The sequence below is a fragment of the Delphinus delphis genome, chromosome 6 (genome assembly GCF_949987515.2).
Source record: "Delphinus delphis chromosome 6, mDelDel1.2, whole genome shotgun sequence".
Lineage (NCBI taxonomy): Eukaryota > Metazoa > Chordata > Mammalia > Artiodactyla > Delphinidae > Delphinus > Delphinus delphis.
The window spans coordinates 104915662-104938003 of NC_082688.1; the positions used below are offsets into that span (position 1 = coordinate 104915662).

Genomic DNA, 22342 nt, shown 5'->3' on the forward strand with positions numbered 1-22342 from the left:
GTAAATAGGTTCATTTGTACCATTTTTTTAGATTCCACATATAAACGGTATCATATTTGTCCTTCTCTGTCTGACTTGCTTCACTCAGTATGACAATCTCTAGGTCCATCCATGTCACTGCAAGTGGCTTTATTTCGCTCTTTTTTATGGCTGAGTAATATTCCATTGTATATATGTACCACATCTTCTTTATCCATTCCTCTGTCAATGGACATTTAGGTTGCTTCCATGTCCTGGGTATTGTAAATAGTGCTTCAGTGAACATTGGGGTGCATATATCCTTTTGAATTATGGTCTTCTTCAGATATATGTCCAGGAGTGAGGTTGCTGGATCATATGATAGCACTGTTTTTAGTTTTTTAAGGAATCTCCATTCTGTTGTCCCTAGTGGCTGTACCAGTTTACATTCCCACCAAGAGTGTAGGAGGGTTCCCTTTTCTCCACACCCTCTCCAGCATTTATTGTTTGTAGATTTTTTGATGATGGCCATTCTAACTGGTGTGAGGTGATATTTCTTTGTAGCTTTGATTTTCATTTCTTTAATAATTAGTGATGTTGAGCATGTCTTCATGTGCCTCTTGGCCATCTGTATGTCTTCTTTGGAGAAATGTCTATTTAGATCTTCTGCCCATTTTTGGATTGGGTTGTTTTTCTTTTTGATATTGAGCTGCATGAGCTGTTTGTATATTTTGGAGATTAATCCCTTGTTGGTGACGTCTTTTGCAAATATTTTCTCCCATTCTGTGGGTTTTCTTTTCATTTTGTTGATGGTTTCCTTTGCTGTGCAAAAGCTTTTAAGTTTAATTAGGTCCCATTTGTTTATTTTTGTTTTTATTTTCATTACTCTCGGAGGTGGATCAGAAAAGATCTTGCTGCTATTTATGTCAGAGAGTGTTCTGCCTGTGTTTTCCTCTAAGAGTTTTATAGTATTCAGTCTTACATTTAGGTCTCTAATCCATTTTGATTTATTTTTATGCATGGTGTTAGAGAATGTTCTAATTTCATTCTCTTACATGTAGCTATCCAGTTTTCCCAGCACCACTTATTGAAGAGACTATCTTTTCTCCATTGTATATTCTTGCCTCCTTTGTCATAGATTAGGTGATCACGCTTTTAGTGACTCTTCCTAATTTTAGTTCTTAACTATTCTATGGTTTCTTTAATTTGTGTTTTCTTCTAGATTATCAGCTTGGTGGGAACACTAGTCAAACCTTACTTCTGTTTATAAGTCTCATGGGGCTTTTTGAATAACATTATTCTTAGAGTAGTAGATAATCCATAAATATTTGTTGTTTGACTTTTATGTAAATCTTAGAGGAATTACACCTTAACTGCAGGTTATGACTGTGGTTTAAGTTCCATGTTTTGAACTTACCAGTCCAACTATAATCATGTGCCAGTTAGAGATAAAATGTAATAAGAAAAAATTTTAAACAGTCAGCCTAAAAGGCAAAATAAACTAATTTGTAGAATAGAAATGCAAAATGATGACTAGAGATAAAAACAGGGGCTACTAGAATCTAGGTCTGAAGTTGCTGGAGGTGGCTAGGGCATTCATTTTCTATGGGATATAGGGAGGTAAAAGGGTCACATGGGAGTCAGGACCAGAACTAGGTGCACTGGTTAAAAGTAGGAATTGGAAATGGGACTCTCCTGCTCCTGAAAGGAAGTTTGTATAAAAGGTACAACTGTTCTCTGAAGCTGTATGTAGTATAAAAATGCTTAAAATACTTATCTAGAGATGTAGGAGGGCCAAACTGCAATGACTCAGTACCTGAACCTGCAGTACCTGATAATATCTGGAGTGTGCAGTCACGAATATTAGACTTGGTTTTTAACTAGGGCCTCATGGGTACTGGTGAAGACAAAAAAGGAATGAAACAGGTGAGATATATGGAGGGAGTGAGGGAGAGAGAAAGACAGAGGGAGAACTCTGTCATGCAAGATCTGTAAACTAAAATTCCAAAGCACAATGAAACAGAAAAGCTAAACCTAGAAAGACGTCCAATAAAAAGAGTCAGAAGATGGATTCACTCCCAGATGAAATAAAAGTAATAAAAATTTTTAAAGACTTATTTTTAAAATAAGTATGTTTAGGATTCTTCAAAAGATAAATAATAAAAACCACTTTAAAGGAATAAGAAATTATGATAAATTAGCAGAAATGAAATAAGAATAGACAAATATAAAAACCAATTAGCTTAAAAATGAAGTTATGGGAATTAAGTCAATAGATGGAATGAACTCTAAAGTAGACATGATTGAAGAGCGAATTAGTGAAATGGAAAATTGTTCTGAAGAGATCACCCAGAATGCAGAATGCAGAGAGACATAAAATACTCAAAATTATCTAATTATGCCATTAAGAGATATTTTAAAAATTAGGTTGAGGGACTTCAATATACATCTTACGGGAGTTCTAGAACAGGAGGCCATAAGAATGACTAAGAAGTGATAACTAAAGCGCTAATGTCTTTGAATTTTTCAGAATTGAAAACTTGAGTTCTCAGATTAAATGTACACTCTGCATACTAAGCAGGACAAATAAAAACCAATCACAATGAGAAATATTCATTGCAACTATAAGACAGAAGGATAGAGACAAACTTAAAAGCTACCAGAGAGAAGAAATAAATCTCCAAAAGATTATCAATTACACAAGCTTTTCAACAGCAATCATAGAAGCTAATGAATTAATGTCTTTAAAATGCTGAGAGATGAGGACTTTATCCATCTAAACCACCATTCAAGATTGAGGACAAGATAAAGACATTTTTGGGCAAAGACTAAAATAATTTATCTCTGGCATACCCTATCTGTAAGAATTTCTAAAGGGCATCCTTTAGCAAGAAGAAAAGAGAACCCCAAAGATAGGAGTTGAGTGTACTTTTTGGCAGTTAATTAACAATAATAATAACAGAACCAGTTCTTTTTGTAAAGGTTGTTCTGAATGTCTGGAAAATAATAACGAGTATAGGTAGCTAAAGTGTGCTAGGAGCATAATCTTGTTCAAGGAGATGGAGGTGCTGAATATTTTTTTTTTTGTACTGCTCCACCTTGATTTTTATTCATAGCACAAACAAAATATACATTAGCGCAAAAAAGACTCAAAATCTCACTCTCTAACCATATTGTTTTTAGTTTTCCTTTTGTCTCATTTTGAAAACAAAATTTAAAATAGTTGAATCATGGTGTATGCATACATATGTTTCCTGGTTACTTCAAGTAACATTACCCTATAAGCTGTTTTCCAAGTTGCTACATAGTTTCCATATTTACGATCTTTAGCGGTTGCAAAATAATCCGTATTTACTTGTCCCCTTTGCTGTTGTTGCTCATTTAGACTGTTCTTTTTTTTTTTTGAATTTTATTTATTTTTTTATACAGCAGGTTCTTATTAGTTTTCCATTTTATACATATTAGTATATGCCAATCCCAGTCTCCCAATTCATCACACCACCACCACCACCCCGCCGCTTTACCCCATTGGTGTCCATACATTTGTTCTCTATATCTGTGTCTTTATTTCTGCCCTGCAAACCAGTTCATCTGTACCATTTGTCTAGGTTCCACATATATGCGTTAATATATGATATTTGTTGTTCTCGTTCTGACTTACTTCACTCTGTATGGCAGTCTCTAGATCCATCCACGTCTCTACAAATGACGCAATTTCCGTCCTTTTAATGGCTGAGTAATATTCTGCTGTATATATGTACCACATCTTCTTTATCCCTTCGTCTGTTGATGAGCATTTAAGTTGCTTCCATGACCTAGCTATTGTAAGTAGTGCTGCAATGAACATTGGGGTGCATGTGTCTTTTTGAATTATGGTTTTCTCTGGGTGTATGCCCAGTAGTGGGATTGCTGGGTCATATGGTAATTGTTTTTAGTTTTTTAAGGAACCTCCATACTTTTCTTCATAGTGGCTGTATCAATTTACCTTCCCACCAACAAACAGTGCAAGAGGGGTTCCCTTTTCTCCACACCCTCTCCAGCATTTGTTTGTAGATTTTCTGATGATGCCCATTCTAACTGGTGTGAGGTGATACCTCATTGTAGTATTGATTTGCATTTCTCTAATAATTAGTGATGTTGAGCAGCTTTTCATGTGCTTCTTGGCCATCTGTATGTCTTCTTTGGAGAAATGTCTATTTAGATCTTCTGCCCATTTTTGGATTGGGTTGTTTGTTTCTTTAATATTGAGCTGCATGAGCTGTTTATATATTTTGGAGATTAATCCTTTGTCCATTGATTCATTTGCAAATATTTTCTCCCATTCTGAGGGTTGTCTTTTCATCTTGTTTGTAGTTTCCTTTGCTTTACAAAAGCTTTTAAGTTTCACTAGGTCCCATTTGTTTATTTTTATTTCCATTCCATTTTGTTTTTATTTCCATTCCATTTTGTTTTTATTTCCATTAGGAGATGGATCAAAAAAGATCTTGCTGTGATTTATGTCAAAGTGTGTTCTTCCTATGTTTTTCTCTAAGAGTTTTATAGTGTCCAGCCTTACATTTAAGTCTCTAATCCATTTTGATTTATTTTTGTGTATGGTGTTAGAGAATGTGCTAATTTCATTCTTTTACACGTAGCTGTCCAGTTTTCCCAGCACCACTTATTGAAGAGACTATCTTTTCTCCATTGTATATCCTTGCCTTCTTTGTCATAGATTAGTTGACCATAGGTGCGTGGGTTTACCTCTGGGCTTTCTATCTTGTTCCATTGATCTATGTTTCTGTTTTTGTGCCAGTACCATATTGTCTTGATTACTGTAGCTTTGTAGTATAGTCTGAAGTCAGGGAGTCTGATTCCTCCAGCTCCGTTTTTTTCCCTCAAAACTGCTTTGGCTATTCGGGGTCTTTGGTGTCTCCCTACACATTTTAAGATATTTTGTTGTAGTTCCATAAAAAATGCCATTGCTAATTTGATAGGGATTGCATTGAATCTGTAGATTGCTTTGGGTAGTATAGTCATTTTCACAATGTTGATTCTTCCAATCCAAGAACATGGTATATCTCTCCATCTGTTTGTATCCTCTTTAATTTCTTTCATCAGTGTCTTATAGTTTTCTGCATACAGGTCTTTTGTCTCCCTAGGTAGGTTTATTCCTACATATTTCATTCTTTTTGTTGCAGTGGTAAATGGGAGTGTTTCCTTAATTTTTATTTCAGATTTTTCATCGTTAGTGTATAGGAATGCAAGAGATTTCTGTGCATTAATTTTGTATCCTGCAACTTCACCAAATTCATGGATTAGCTGTAGTAGTTTTCTGGTGGCATCTTTAGGATTCTCTATGTATAGTATCATGTCATCTGCAAACAGTGACAGTTACTTCTTCTTTTCCAATTTGTATTTCTTTTTCTTCTCTGATTGCCCTAAGACTTCCAAAACTATGTTGAATAATAGTGGTGAACAGTGGACATCCTTGTCTTGTTCCTGATCTTAGAGGAAATGCTTTCAGTTTTTCACCATTGAGAATGATGTTTGCTGTGGGTTTGTCATATATGGCCTTTATTATGTTGAGGTAGGTTCCCTCTGTGCCCCCTTTCTGGAGAGTTTTTTTATCATAAACCGGTGTTGAATTTTGTCAAAAGCTTTTTCTGCATCTGTTGAGATAATCATATGGTTTTTATTCTTCAGTTTGTTAATATGGTGTATCACATTGATTGATTTGTGTATATTGAAGAATCCTTGCATCCCTGGGGTAAATCCCACTTGATCATGGTGTATGATCCTTTTAATGTGTTGTTGGATTCTGTTTGCTAGTATTTTGTTGAGGATTTTTGCATCTATATTCATCAGTGATATAGGTCTGTAATTTTCTTTTTTTGTAGTATGTTTGTCTGGTTTTGGTATCAGGGTGATGGTGGCCTCACAGAATGAGTTTGGGAGTGTTCCTTCCTCTGCACATAGAATGAGTTTGGGAGTGTTCCTTCCTTTGCAGTTTTTTGGAAGAGTTTGAGAAGGATGGGTGTTAGCTCTTCTCTAAATGTTTGATAGAATTCATCTGTGAAGCCATCTGGTCCTGGACTCTTGTTTGTTGGAAGATTTTTAATCACAGTTTCAATTTCATTACTTGTGATTGGTCTGCGCATAGTCTCTATTTCTTCCTGGTTCAGTCTTTGAAGGTTATACCTTTTTAAAAATTTGTCCATTTCTTCCAGGTTGTCCATTTTATGGGCAAAGAATTGCTTGTAGTAGTCTCTTAGGATGCTTTGTATTTCTGTGGTGTCTGTTGTAACTTCTCCTTTTTCATTTCTAATTTTATTGATTTGAGTCTTCTCCCTCTTTTTCTTGATGAGTCTGGCTAATGGTTTATCAATTTTGTTTATCTTCTCAAAGAACCAGCTTTTAGTTTTATTGATCTTTGCTATTGTTTTCTTTGTTTCTATTTCATTTATTTCTGCTCTATTCTTTATCATTTCTTTCCTTCTGCTAACTTTGGGTTTTGTTTGTTCTCTAGTTCCTTTAGGTGTAAGGTTAGATTGTTTATTTGAGATTTTTCTTGTTTCTTGAGGTAGGCTTGTACTGCTATAAACTTCCCTCTTAGAACTGCTTTTGCTGCATCCCATAGGTTTTGGATCATTGTGTTTACATTGTAATTTGTCTCTAGGTATTTTTTGACTTCCTCTTTGATTTCTTCAGTGATCCCTTGGTTATTTAGTAACATATTGTTTAGCCTCCATGTTTTTGTGTTTTTTACGTTTTTTTCCCTGTAATTGATTTCTAATCTCATAACATTGTGGTCAGGAAAGATGCTTGATATGATTTCAATTTTCTTAAATTTACTGATGCTTGATTTATGACCCAGGATGTGATCTATACTGGAGAATGTTCCATGTGCACTTAAGAAGAAAGTGTAATCTGTTTTTGGATGGAATGTCCTATAAATATCAATTAAATCTATCTGGTCTATTGTATCATTTAAAGCTTCTTTTTCCTTATTTAGTTTCATTTTGGATGATCTGTCCATTGGTGTAAGTAAGGTGTTAAAGTTCCCCACTATTATTGTGTTACTGTCGATTTCCTCTTTTATAGCTGTTAACAGTTGTCTTATGTACTGAGGTGCTTCTATGTTGGATGCATATATATTTACAATTGCTATATCTTCTTGGATTGATCCCTTGATCATTATGTAGTGTCCTTCCTTGTCTCTTGTAACGTTCTTTGTTTTAAAGTCTATTTTATCTGATATGAGTACTGCTACTCCAGCTTTCTTTTGATTTCCATTTGCATGGAATATCTTTTTCTATCCCCTCACTTTCAGTCAGTATGTGTCCCTAGGTCTGAAGTGGGTCTCTTGTAGACAGCATATATACGGGTCTTGATGCTGAATTCTCTTAGCTTTTGCTTGTCTGTAAAGCTTTTGATTTCTCCTTTGAATCTGAATGAGATCCTTGCTGGGTAGTGTAATCTTGGTTGTAGATTCTTTCCTTTCATCACTTTAAGTATATCATGCCACTCCCTTCTTGCTTGTAGAGTTTCTGCTGAGAAATCAGCTGTTAACCTTATGGGAGTTCCCTTGTATGTTATTTGTTGTTTTTCCCTTGTTGCTTTCAGTAATTTTTCTTTGTCTTCAATTTTTATCAGTTTGATTACTGTGTGTCTCAGTGTGTTTCTCCTTGGGTTTATCCTGCCTGGTACTCTCTGCGCTTCCTGGATTTGAGTAGCTATATCCTTTCCCATGTTAGGGAAGTTTTCGACTATAATCTCTTCAAATATTTTCTCAGGTCCTTTCTCTCTCTCTTCTCCTTCTGGGAACCCTATAATGCGAATGTTGTTGCATTTAATGTTGCCCCAGAAGTCTCTCAGGCTGTCTTCATTTCTTTTCATTCTTTTTTCTTTATTCTGTTCCACAGCAGTGAATTCCACCATTCTGTCTTCCAGGTCACTTATCCGTTCTTCTGCCTCAGTTATTCTGCTATTGATTCCTTGTAGTGTATTTTTAATTTCAGTTATTGTATTGTTCATCTCTGTTTGTTTGTTCTTTAATTCTTCGAGGTGTTTGTTCTTTAATTCTTCTAGGTCTTTATTAAACATTTCATGCATCTTCTCATTCTTTGCCTCCATTCTTTTTCTGAGGTCCTGGATCATCTTCAGTATCATCATTCTGAATTCTTTTTTCTGGAAGGTTTCGTATCTGCACTTCATTTAGTTGTTTTTCTGGGGTTTTATCTTGTTCCTTCATCTTGTACATAGCCCTCTGCCTTTTTATCTTGTCTGTCTTTCTGTGAATGTGATTTTTGTTCCACGGGCTGCAGGACTGTAGTTCTTCTTGCTTCTGCTGTCTGCCCTCTGGTGGATGAGGCTATCTAAGAGGCTTGTGCAAGTTTCCTGATGGGAGGGACTGGTGGTGGGTAGAGCTAGGTGTTGCTCTGGTGGGCAGAGCTCAGTGAAACATTAATCCTGTTGTCTCCTGATGGGTGGGGCTGGGTTCCCTCCTTGTTGGTTGTTTGGCCTGAGGTGACCCAACACTGGAGCCTTCCCTGGGCTCTTTGGTGGGGCTAATGGCGGACTCTGGGAGGGCTCACGTCAAGGAGCACTTCCCAGTTCTTCTGCTGCCAGTGTCCTTGTCCTCATGGTGATTCACAGCCACCCCCTACCTCTGCAAGGGACCCTCCAACACTAGCAGTTAGGTCTGGTTCAGTATCCCCTGGGGTCACTGCTCTTTCCCCTGGGTCCCGAAGCACACACTACTTTGTGTGTGCCCTCCAAGAGTGGAGTCTCTGTTTCCCGCAGTCCTGTTGAAGTCCTACAGTCAAATCCAGCTAGCCTTCAAAGTCTGATTCTTTAGGAATTCCTCCTCTGGTTGCTGGACCCCCAGGTTGGGAAGCCTGATGTGGGTCTCAGAACCTTCACTCCAGTGGATGGACTTCTGTGGTATAAGTGTTCTCCAGTTTGTGAGTCACCCACCCAGCAGTTATGGGATTTGATTTTATTGTGATTGCGCCCCTCCTACCGTCTCATTGTGGCTTCTCCTTTGTCTTTGGATGTGGGATATGTTTTTTGGTGATTTCCAGTTTCTTCCTGTCGATGATTGTTCAGCAGTTAGTTGTGATTCCAGTGCTCTCGCAAGAGGGAGTGAGTGTACGTCCTTCTACTCTGCCATCTTGAAACAGTCTCTAGCAGTGCTGAATAATTTTCAATGTATTTTTTTTCTCATAATACGAAGTATAAGTATATATTGTAAATGTATGTGAGTATTTATTGTGCACTTAACTATGTGCCAGACACTGGTCTAGGCTCTGGGGATAAAACCATTGGGGAAAAAAACTCCTCATGGAGTTTATACTTGAGAAGGAGTCAACTATATATTGTTTAAAAGCAGCAGTATAACCCAAACAGACTTGAAAGAAATACATTGGTAAATAGGAAAAGATACACCTTGAAGATGTGCTGGTATGATGAAATAAAAAGCTGATGTGGCAATATTAATGTCACATAAAATACTGTTAAAGGTGAAGAGCACTAAAAAAGTAAATTGGGCAGCTAGAGCATTTATATAACACGTAACATAGGCTTAAAGTGAAAAATGACAGGATTAGAAGGAAAACTGATGAGCCCACAGTTTAGCATACCTCTATTAAAATGGATAGGTAAACAGAAAATTAGTCAGGAAAACATGTGTACCTCGTTTTATTGCACTTCGCTTTATTGTGCTTTGTAGATAATGCATTTTTTACAGATTGAAGGTTTGTGGCAACCCTGTGTTGAGCAAGTTTGTTGGTACCATTTTTCCAACAGCATTTGCTCACTTCCTGTCTCTGTGTCACATTTTGATAATTCTCACATTACAGACATACCTCAGAGATATTGCAGGTTTGGTTCCGGACCACTGCAATAAAGCAAATATCACAATAAAGCAAGTCACACAAATTTTTTGGTTTCCATGTGCATATAAAAGGCTCTCCTTGGACCTCCCTATTAGCTTAGACACAACAATATTGAAATCAGGCCAACTAACCTTAACAATGGTCTGTAAGGGTTCAAGTGAAAGGGAGAGTTGCACATCTCTCACTTGAAATGAAAAGCTAGAAATGATTAAGCCTAGTGAGGAAGGCATGTTGAAAGTCGAAACAGGCAAAAAGTTAGGCCTCTTGAACCAAACAGTTAGCCAAGTTGTGAACACAAAGGGAAAGTTCTCGAAGGAAATTAAAAGTGCTATTCCAGTGAACACACTAATGATAAGAAAGTGGGAAAGCCTTATTGCCAATATAGAGGAAGTTTTAGTGGTCTGGATAGAAGAACAAACCAGCCACAACATTCCCTTAAACCAAAGCCTAATCCAGAGCAAGGCCCTAACTCTCTTCAATTCTATGAAGGCCGAGAGATGAGGAAGCTGCAGAAGAAAAGTTTGAAGCTAGCAAACGTTGATTCATGAGATTTAAGGAAAGAGGCCATCTCTATAACGTAAAAGTGCAAGGTGAAGCAGCAAGTGCTGATGCAGAAGCTGCAGCAAGTTATCCAGAGGATCTAGCTAAGAAAATTAATGAAGGTGGCTGGCTGCACTGAACAACAGATTTTCAATGTAGATGAAAATCTTATATTGGAAGAGGATGCTGCCAGGACTTTCATAGCTAGAGGGGAGAAGTCAGTGCCTGGCGTGAGAGCTTCAAAGGACAGGGTGACTCTTGTTAAGGGCTAATGTAGCTGGTGAGTTTTAAGTTGAAGCTAATGTTCATTTACCATTTTGAATTATGCTAAATCTACTCTGCCTCTGCTCTCTAAATGGAAAAACAAAGTCTGGATGACAGCACAACTGTTTACAACATGGTTTACTGCAGCCCACTGTTGAGATCTACTGCTCAGAAAAGAAAAGATTCCTTTGAAGATGTTACTGCTTATTGACAATGCATCTGGTCACCCAAGCACTCTGATGGAGATGTACAACATTAATGTTATTTTCATGCCTGCCTACCCAACATCCACTCTGCAGCCCACAGATCAAGGAGTAATTTCAACTTTCAAGTCTTTATTATTTAAGAAATACACTTTTTTTTTTTTTTTTTTGCCACGTGTTGCTCAGCTTGTGGGATCTTAGTTCCCCGACCAGGGATTGAACCTAGGCCACTGCAGTGAAAGCGCCAAGTTCTAGCCACTGGACCACCAGGGAATTCCCGTAAGAAATTACACTGTTTGAGGCTATAGCTGCCATAGATAGTGATTCCTCTGATGGACCTGGGCAAAGTCAATTGAAAACCTTTTGGAAAGGATTCACCATTCTGGATGCCATTAAGAACATTCATGATTCATGGGAAGAGGTCAAAATATCAACATTAACAGGAGTTTGAAAGAAGTTGATTCCAGCCCTCATGGATGACTTGGAGTGCTTTAAGACTTCAGTGGAGGAAGTAACTGCAGATATAGTGGAAGTAGCAAGAGAATTAGAATTAGAAGTGCAGGCTTAAAGATGTGACTAAATTGCTACAATCTCATGATAAAACTTTAATGGATGAGGAGTTGCTTTTCATGGGTGAGCATGAACAAACTGACTTCTCAAGGTGGAATCTGCTTCTGGTGAAGATGCTGTGAAGATCTTGTTGAAATGACAACAGAGGATTTGGAATATTATATAAACTTAGTTGATTAAGAAGTGGCAGGGTTTGACTCCGGTTTTGAAAGAAGTTCTACTTTGGGTAAAATGCTTTCAAACAGCATTGCCTGCTACAGAGAAATTGTTCATGAAAGGAAGAGGCAATGGATGAGGCACACTTCACTGTGGTCTTATTTTAAGAAATTGTCACGGCCACCCAGCCTTCAGCAGCCACCACCCTGATCAGTCAGCAGCCTTCAACATTGAGGCGAGACTCTCCACACAAAAGGAGTACGACTCATTGAAGGCTCAATGATGGTTGCCATTTTTTAGCAATAAAGTATTTTTTAATTAAGGTATGAACATTGTTATTTAGACACTTATGAGTAAATATTGCATACTTATTCAACTACATTATAGTGTAAACATAACTTTTATATGCACTGGGAAACAGAATTATCCCATGACTCACATTATTGTGGTATTTGCTTTATTGTGGTGGTCTGGAACTAGACTTACAATATCTCTGAGGATGCCTGTATAGAAGATTTGAACAACACAACTAATAAAGTTGATCTAATACATATAGAAAATTTTGTACCCAACAAACAGAGAGTAAGCGTTATTTTTGAGCACATGAGGAATACTTTAAAATGGACTGTTTCCTAAATCACAAAAGAAGTCCCCAAAATTTAAGGTAACCAGAATCAAATAGACCACATTCTATGACCACAGTAACTAAACTTGAAATCAACAATAAAGAGAACTTTTAAAAAAACTCATCTGAATAGAAACTAAAAAACTCACTCATGGGTTAAAGAGGAAGCTTGAAAACAGCCAGCAAAGTAAACATGAAAGTAGGTAGGAGGAAAAGCATATTAAATATAAAAACAGAAATTAATAAAATGGGGGGGAAAGATTAATACTTTCCTAAATGTGTATTGTGATGACCAATGATAAGATGAGTGAAATTGGCCAAGAAGAATATAGGTATTATTTGAGCCTCTATTCCTATTCATGGTATATTTTCTATATTAGTAATCTTTTTCTTTAGAAGGTATCCAATATGAGCTAATAAGAAGACTATAGAACTCAAAATATAGAACATAAATTTGTTGTCAAATTTTCAGTAGTGTGTCTTTTCCATATAACAAGAAAATTAACTATAGAACTGTGTAAGTGAAAATATCAGACTTATAGAATTATTTTACTATTTATTTTATTTAAAAGATTTTATCATGGCCTTTAATAGAAAGTTCTATTTATATGTGTAAGATATTTTTCTTTCCCTTCTTGTAGGTTACTCAAATGAGTCATCCAGACCTGATTGTCTTTCTGATGAAATACCTGATGGCTCTCATAGTTGGTATTCCTTCCATTTTTTGGGTTGGAAGCAAAAAGACATGCTTTGAATGGGCCAGTTTTTTTCATGGTCGTAGGAAAAAAGAGTAAGTTGAAGTAAATTATCATGGTGTTCACAAATTTCACATTTACGCAATATTTTTGTGTTTCCTGTGTTAAAATAATTCGGATTTGGAGGAAGTATTCCAAAAAGATTGTAACCTCAGCTTCCACGAGTTATGATTAAACCTTAAATCACAGTTAAAAACTTATTCAGAAAAGATAGCCAAGTAGAACCAGGCTTAAGGCCTATTCCTTACTAATTCAGAATATTTGAGGGAAGACCAATCTTTATTTTAAAAAATCCAAATCATAATCTTCTTAAAATTAAAAACAAATTAATGATTTTATATATATTCTTATTTGATCTTCTTGACACTTCTCTGAGGACTGGTGCGTATTATCATCTCAGTGTTACAGATGAGAAAACGGAGGCACAGAGAGGTTAAGTGCCTTGGCTGAAGTCACATAGGTATTAGATTAGACTTCCATTTCCAACTGTCCATAATTCTTCCAGGTTGTACCATAAATTATTTAAAGAGACAGCATGTTATTCCATTCTCATGTGGTACACGTTAAAGCTAAAACAGTAAAATGATATTAGTAGATAAAATGGAATATGTTAAAGAAATTGTTTTAATTCATAGTTGGCCACACTGCATATTATACTGTCACGGTAAAATATAAGATTTGCCAAAGCAGTCTTCTCAGGGCATATTTGAGGAATCTTGAATTTTTTGACCCCATAATTAATGAAACAAAACGAAACAAAATAAGACCCTGCAGTATTCACAAAGGAACAAATGACTTCAAAGTGTTTACTAAGTATAAGTCTTATATGTATACTGTATTTGAATTATCACAAATTCTAAGTTAGTGGAGTCTATATTCTTATGATTTTACTTAACCTAAGTTCCATGGAAAATGGATTTGGTGGGACAGTCTGTAAAACTCTTAAGATTATATTTAAAATGTTATTGTGTCTTGTATGGGTTAATGTACTTTTTTTATACAACTTAAAGTACTGCATTAGCAGGATCTGTATTTTCTAAAATACCAGTAATTAGCAGCTTCTGTTACATCGATTAGATTGAGATTTTTTTAAATCACAGTTTTAAAGTGTACATTTCTTATTACCATATCTGAGACTACTGCTAGTAATATCAGATAATGCATTCCCCCTTTAAATACAGTTTCATAGGGCAGAGAAGGAAAGAAGGGGAAAGATGAATTCAACAACAAAAATGTATTTCCTAAGAATTCATCCTTTGAGAAAGTCTTTAATGAATGTTTACTGTGTGCTTTGAACTATATTGGGATGCCAAGGATTTAGTAGCATACAAAACAGGCCAAGTCCTTGCTTTTTGTGGAACATCCTTCCTTGGGGGATTTATCTGTATATTTTTTGAAAATTTTAAATATGTTTTAATCACAGTAAAACATAATTCTGAGGGTTTGAATTAAACATTCCTGGTCATCTCTGGACCATACACAAACAATTCTGTAATATAACAATTCTGTTGTACTAGAAACTCCAGATGGAGCTAAGCCCAAGCTACCCTTTTGAGGAATCTTTCCAGTTATTTGGGGGATCCTGGTTGGGTCAGAATCCTTTTGAAACTGGTTAGAACTCCCAAGAACCCTTCTATTTGGTTTTCTGGAACCATGGACCACCCCCGCAACCCAACAAAGTCATTGTGACCCTCCAGTGCTCTGGGCTAGAGTACCACTCCTCAAGAGTGTGAGCACCCTACAGCCATTTCTAGCATTTGTCTGGTTGAGCCTTTGAGAAATGACTATGGAGTAATCATAATAATGGTTATCAATTAATTGAGCACACTTGATACTCCAAGCACTGTCCTAAGCATTTTACATATTATTAAATCATTTAATCCTCTAAACAACCTTGTGAGGGAGATCGTCATTTTACAGATAAGAAACTGAGGCATAGAACCAAGGTTTAATAGCTAGTGAATGATAGAATTGAGATTCACACCCAAGCAGTCTGACTCTAGCCTGCTCTTAACCCCTCTGTTATACTGTGTGTCAAAAGACTGGCTTCTAAAATTATGCAAATCAAATTAGTGTTCTTCCTCTGAATGAAGCCACATTTAAGACTGTGCTTATGCTAATATTTCTGACACTGATTGAAATATTTTTAGAAATCTTCTTTTGGAATTATCTGGGTCACGGCACTTAATTTCTCTGGACCTCTGTTTTCTTATTTGTAAAATGAGGGGACAGACCTTCACCATTTGAAGGTGGATTAAATTTTTGGAATGACCAGAAGTCAGTTTGAACCAATTTTTAAAAATAAGTTTAGAAAACAAATTCAGCAATCCAGAGTGACTTGGGATGTATGTATATATAAATAGGGCCATTGATAACACAAGAACAAATGTTGTTTTAACTATCTTTGAGTTGTACTTTATTCTGTTTAGTTTTTGACATTTTGTTTTTATCATATACATAAACATTGTTTTATCATTACTTTATGATTGTCTTTGAAGCCATTTAAACTTAAGTTTGATCCCCAACTGCTGTTTTTTTTTTAAACATCTTTATTAGAGTATAATTGCTTTACAGTGGTATGTCAAAGTTTCTGCTTTATAACAAAGTGAATCAGTTATACATATACATATGTCCCCATATCTCTTCCCTCTTGCATCTCCCTCCCTCACACCCCCAACTGCTGTTTTGTTGTATGACTTTTGGAAAGTCCTTTAATCCCTTAGAACCTCCGTTTCTTCATCTATAAAATGGGGATCACAATATTTATTCTTAATGGATATCTAATATCTTTTTAGGACTTAATCTCTATAATAAAAACATTATTAAGAAAGATTAAAGGAGAGTATATGTAAAATACCTGGCACAATTCAGGTACTCAACAAATATTAGTCTTTCAGCCCTTCTACCCCAGCACTAAAACAACAATGGCAATAACAACAATGATCTTTTTCTAATTCGAAAACTTAGAATATATGCACTTTCTCAATTTATGATCCAATCTTTACATGTTGGAGAGGTTTTTTTTAATGAAATTGTCTAATTTTAACTTTATGTATGATTCTCACAGTCATTATTTACACAAACTGATACACTGACCTTTGCAACTATTTAATTGGCTCTTTTATTAATTACCACTTTGTTCATCATCATGAACATCTGTCTGCTTTTAACCCTTTCATAGCAGTTAAAAACTTTTGCTCTGGGGCTTCCCTGGTGGCGCAGTGGTTGAGAGTCCACCTGCCGATGCAGGGGACGCGGGTTCGTGCCCCAGTCCGGGAAGATCCCACATGCCACGGAGCAGCTGGGCCCGTGAGCCATGGCCACTGAGCCTGCGCATCCGGAGCCTGTGCTCCGCAACGGGAGAGGCCACAACAGTGAGAGGCCCGCGTACCACAAAAAAAAAAAAAAAAAAAGACACTTGCTCTGGACATAATTCATCCCCTTAATTCTTTTTTCCTAAGCCTTTAATGGTTCTGGGACTTAATTGTATGTTTGCTTAAATTAATTTTTCATATGTTTTGTTCTAGTTATGATCATTCATGTTTATTCCAGCACTAGACAAATGTTCTGTCATAAAGTCAGCTTGTTACCTTAAAACAACTGCTCTTACAAATTAAAAAATGTGTCTATGCCATGATGAGTCCTCTACTACTTCCATAAACCATGCAAGAAAATAGTATTTCTGCTTTATAATAGTACCTTTGTAATATTTCAGTGTCCTTGAGAATGATAAATTTCTTTAGCTGAAAGGGACTTTTTAGAAATGATGAAATTGTGTACCTTCATTTTATAGATGAGGAAAATTAAGAAAAGGGGATAGTGAGTTGCCTAAGATTGTATATTTATTGACAGAGTTGGAACTAAAATCCTGATTTCCTTATTCTAATACGAACCTTTTTCTATCCTACCACTTTTGGGAACAGATTGACACAGATTTTTGTTATATCCTCTCTTCGGTCAACAGTGTTACCTTATATCTGTCCTAAAGACATTATTTGGGAAGGAATTAATTTCAAGAATAACATCAGTTTGTCAAAAAAGTAGAGATGTTAGTCTGTATCTTAAACTTAGTATTTTGTTGTCTAGGATAGTGAATGAGAGCCGACAGGTACTCCAGGAACCTGATTTCGCTCAGTCCCTCCTGAGGGATCCAAATACTCCTATTATAAGAAAATCAAGAGGAACTTCCACTCAAGGAACATCCACACATGCTTCTTCAACTCAGCTGGCCATGGTGGATGATCAGAGAAGCAAAGCAGGGAGTGTCCACAGCAAAGTGAGCAGCTACCATGGCAGCCTCCACAGATCCCGTGATGGCAGGTGAGTTTTATTGGTAGATTAGTTTATTTCCTGTGCTGAATTAGAGTCCCACGGCGAGTAGCCAATGTGACTACTACTATTGGAAGAGTAGCCAATTCTGAAAAAGAAGTTGATCATTATTAACGTTTTTGAACTTTCCTAGGTACAGTTGTCCCGGATTATGGTCAGACTTAATGCCAGTCAGAGGAGTTTAGAGTTTGACTCGATGCAGCAAGCAATATGGAGTCATTGACAGGTATTACTGATCAGGGAGAAGGCAGGGTAAAAGTGGTTATTTTAGTAAGATTAATTTGGCAAACAGTTATGGAATACCTACCATGTCAGGTATTGCGCTAGGCTCTGGGAATACAAAGATGATTTAGGCATGATCTTTGTTCTTAATAAGCTCAACAAAAGATAGTGTAGTCATTATTCGTGTTGTGGTTAAAAGCATGGAGTCTGGAATGATAAGCCTCAGTTTCCTCATCTGTAAAATAGAAATAGTAATAATATTTGCCCCTTTAGCAATGTTGTAAACAATAAATGAGATAATGTACCTAATTGTTTGGAACAGTGCCCATCTCAGTTAAGTGCCTGATATCAACTTTTACTATCGTTATTATAAGTTAATAATTAAAGTAAAATGCAAATATAATGGTATAGTCCAGAGGTTGGCAAACTTTTTCTATAAAGAGCCACATAATAAATAGCTTTAGTCTTTGTGGGTCATATGGTCTTTGTTGACAACTGTTCATTTCTGCTGTTGTAGCATGAAAGCAGCCATGGACAATATGTAGTCAAAATGGGAATGGCTGTGTTCCAGTAAAACTATTTACAAAAATAGCAAGAGGCCTCATTTGACTGGCAGACCATAGTTGGCCAACCGCTGTTTAGTAGCTTGGACGAGGGGGTGATTAATCGTGGTGGGGAAGGGGATGGGAAAAAGCTTCACAGAGAATGTTTGAGAGTGGGCTGGATGTGCTTTCCTGTTAACTTTGATGGTGGAGACACTAGAATTAGAAACTTCTTAGGAGCTTTGCATTAATTCAGCCGAGAGATGATGAAGGCTTATGGAAGAGCAGTGGCAGTGGCAAGAGAGGAAGAGCTGATCTGAAGGATATTTGAAAAGAAGAAATGAAGTGATAGGAGTTGGAGATGGATTAAAGCAATTGGAGAGAAGGAATGTGCCAAAGATTTTTTTTTTAATATTTCTAGTTTGGGAAACTGAAAGAATGAAAATTATAATGCCTGAAATTCTTTGTTCACTTTGAAACATCTGTTTCTACAGCTGTCCTGTATCCTTCCAGTCTCATTCTAGCCTTTCTCTCAGTGTTTCCTGTCCTCCTAGTATAGGATGATTCCTATACTTACTGTCTTTTTAGTCCTTCTGGTTTGTCCTCTCAACTTGCTTGCTTTTGCCTTCTAACTTGGTCAGCTACCCTATGTTTTAAAAAGTAGCAGCCTTTCTTTGACTATCATATATTTTCTATCTTTTATCCATTTCTTTTTCTTTTCCTTGCCAGATTTTTGAAATGAATATTTTGAATATTTCCATTCTACCAATTGCATCCTTCATTCCTTGTATTTCTAGTCTTTTTCACCTTCTTACCCACTTCTAACATCACCAATGACCTATTTTTTAATCACATTCAAAGATCTTCTCTTTCCTACCTTTTCCTTCCATTCAGCACTCCTAAATAAAAAGCATTCTTCTAAGTGCTAGGGACACAGAGATGGAAGACAGAAGAGTAAACAGTCGGTAGTAGTATACTTTAATGGATATGATAAAATCATGTACAAAGTGCTTTGGGATTCCAGAGAAGAAAACCATTTAAGTCACCATGGAAAGTCTTGTTCACAAACAGGATAGCACTTTAATTTGAATAGGATTCAGAGGAGGCAGTTGGAAATTTCAGACAAGGAAACAGCATATGAGGAGGGAAGGAGGACAAACGGGCAGTTAAGTACCAGGGCAACTGTAGGAGATGAAACATGCTGGGAAGTTTGGGGGTTTTTCCCTTACAGCAATGAGAAACTATTAGAAGACTTTGAGCATTGGAGTGATAAAATCAGATTTGTATTTTAGGAAGATCACTTTGACAACAGCATAGGAGAGGAGATTGTAAGTAAGCCCAGTTGGGAAGTTTCTAGAGTAATTTAGAGGTCTTAACTTAAGACACTCATAAAGAGGGAGGAAATCAAAGAATCTTTCAGAGTACGTTTTGTCAACACCACCCTCCATGAACTGACTCTCAGCATTATTTGATGTTTGACATTATTAGCCTTATCCTTTTCAATAAGGAATGAACAGTTAGAATACAGCTCTTATGCATGTGGCATTCTGTGTATAAAGAGATATATAGAAGAAAGCTAAAGTATAATTTCTGCACTCTAGAAGAATATAACCTTATGAGAAAGATAGGACATATACATAAGAACCAACTAAAAAATAATGCAAGTCAGCATATAATTAAAACAGTGAGTATTAGAGATGATCAATGTTATAGAACTTCAGAAAAGGGGAAGATCAGATTGGCCCATGAAAATATCTCAGAGGAGATAAGTAGGGTGAGTGAACGGTAATACAAGATAAGTTCATATTGAGTAGAGAATTTCTGAAGGCAATTATATATAGGGGGATTTCAGCATCAGTAATCTGAATGGAATGGGAGTTTAGATAAGAAAGTTTATAATCTTTAATATAAGGTAGTTGGTAATTAAAATTGTGAGATAGAATTCCTTGAATCTTAATTAAAAAAAGGAACAGACCAAGAACAAGACCTTGGTAAATACAGTAATGATAATACAATAAGAGGGACTTCCCTGGTGGCACAGTGGTTAAGAATCTGCCTGCCAATGCAGGGGACACGGGTTCGAGCCCTGGTCCTGGAAGATCCCACATGCCGCAGAGCAGCTAAGCCCACGCACCACAACTACTGAGCCTGCGCTCTAGAGCCCGCGAGGCACAACTACTGAGCTTGCACGCCTAGAGCCTGTGCTCCACAACAAGAGAAGCCACTGCAATGAGAAGCCCGCGCACCGTAACGAAGAGTAGCCCCCACTTACCACAACTAGAGAAAGCCCACATGCAGCAAAAAAGACCAAACGCAGCCAAAAATTTTAAAAATTAAAAAAAAAATTAAGTGCCTTTAAAAAAAAGTAATAATAATACAATAAGAATAGCCTAACATGTGATTCAGAGAAAGTGCTTATAGACATATGAAGGAATCTATGAAAGTATAGTGTCATGGAAACTAGGGGATATACTATGACCTCCTGTAATGGCCTTTCTTATCTCTGATTAATTAAAATCATACTCATCCTTTAAGGCCTGCTTGATTCCCATATCCATGGCAGTTAATTAATTGCTTTTTAATCATCCTTTCGGTGTGACCTATTTTCAATACAGTTCTTTTTCCTTGGCTAAGTTTGCAGTTTCTGGAGGATGTGAACTTGGTGACAGACATTTGTATATTCCCCTACAGTATCTAGCCCGGTGCATATTAGGAGACAAATAAATCTATCAAACAACTTTAGAAATAATGTGGGCATGCCGTCTCATGGTGATTTCTTTTTGCATCAGTTTTTAAGTTTACACGTGAACACTATATTTGGCCATGGTTTTCTCATCATTTCATGGTATCTTGGCTGTGAGATCACACGTATACACACATTCCTGCTTCTCAGTACTCACTCTAGTCCAGACTCCTTGATGGATAATTACTGATCTCAGTGCTACGTAAAATAAACTAAGACTTGGGTAAATATACCTTCACATGTATGTCAACTTCAAAGAATAAGTAATTGGTAGTTAGATGAGAGGATGTAAAAAAGGAAGTGGGGGCTTCCCTGGTGGCGCAGTGCTTGAGAGTCCGCCTGCCGATGCAGGGGACACGGGTTCGTGCCCTGGTCTGGGAAGATCCCACATGCCGCGGAGCGGCTGGGCCCGCGAGCCATGGCCGCTGAGCCTGCGCGTCCGGAGCCTGTGCTCCACAACGGGAGAGGCCGCAACAGTGAGAGGCCCGCGTACCGCAAAAAAACAACAACAACAACAAAAAAAAGGAAGTAGATGAGTAGGTAGATGGAGGTTTGAGAAAGAGTGGTTAGTTTGGTAAATAGGTGACATTTTACTATGTAGTTGAGTCCTAATTATCCGTGGGCAGGTGGTTCATATTCTAGAATTTTGTGGATAGCCATCTATTTCACTTAAATAATTAGACAGGGCTTCCCTAGTGGTGCAGTGGTTGAGAGTCTGCCTGCCAATGCGGGGGACACGGGTTCGTGCCCCGGTCCGGGAGGATCCCACGTGCCGCGGAGCAGCTGGGCCCGTGAGCTGAGCCTGCGCGTCCGGAGCCTGTGCTCCGCAACGGGAGAGGCCACAACAGTGAGAGGCCCGCATACCACACACACTAAATAAATAAATAAATAAAAAGTTTTAAAAATAATAATAATTAGACATAAGAACTCAATTTTTTCTATGAAAAAAAGTATTCTTTTAGTCTTATTCATTCAATTAAACTCAAAGACAGATTTCATTTTAGAAAATACTCAATTCATATTTTTAATTACCTTGATATCATTCCTAGAACACTGCATCATATTTGGTCTTTTTCATTTGCCATATTTGTTTGAAATAGATACTTATGAAGTCATTGAGAGGTGAAAGGTCTCCATATTGGCTGGCAAATCATATTTGGAGAAATCTTTCACTCAGTTTAGGGCAATGATTATTATGTAACATAATTATTAACTAGAATAACAGGCTTATTATGAAATATTTTCATTTGCAAACATTGTAATTATTTTACCAAAACTTGCAAACCAAAGGTAAAACCTTTGTATTCTGAATGTGAATTCTTTTATTAAATAAGAATTAAATGCTCTTTTATAAACCATTCCGTTAACATGAGGAATTTAAAAAATATTTTAAATGTAGCTTTTTATTCTTAAATGTTCTTTTTTGCTTTATGCAAACTGGGAAAAAAGACATGCTTTCTTTTATAATTTTAAAGGACTTAATTTTAAAACTGTGATCTAATGAAAACATTTGACAAGCACTGCTATAATACTAGATCAGCTCAGTGGTATATGAATCAA

The 22342-nt window shown here is 36.8% G+C and overlaps 1 protein-coding gene across 1 annotated transcript in view; it reads left to right on the top strand.

Annotated features, from left to right (window-relative positions):
* The window catches only part of FZD3 (frizzled class receptor 3), an 85309-nt gene that overhangs the window by 58844 nt on the left and 4123 nt on the right, over positions 1-22342 (top strand). Inside the window, exons 5-6 of the mRNA XM_060015236.1 lie at positions 12833-12981; positions 17033-17266. Coding sequence (XP_059871219.1) covers positions 12833-12981; positions 17033-17266 — 383 coding nt within the window. The remainder of the gene's footprint in view (positions 1-12832; positions 12982-17032; positions 17267-22342) is intronic.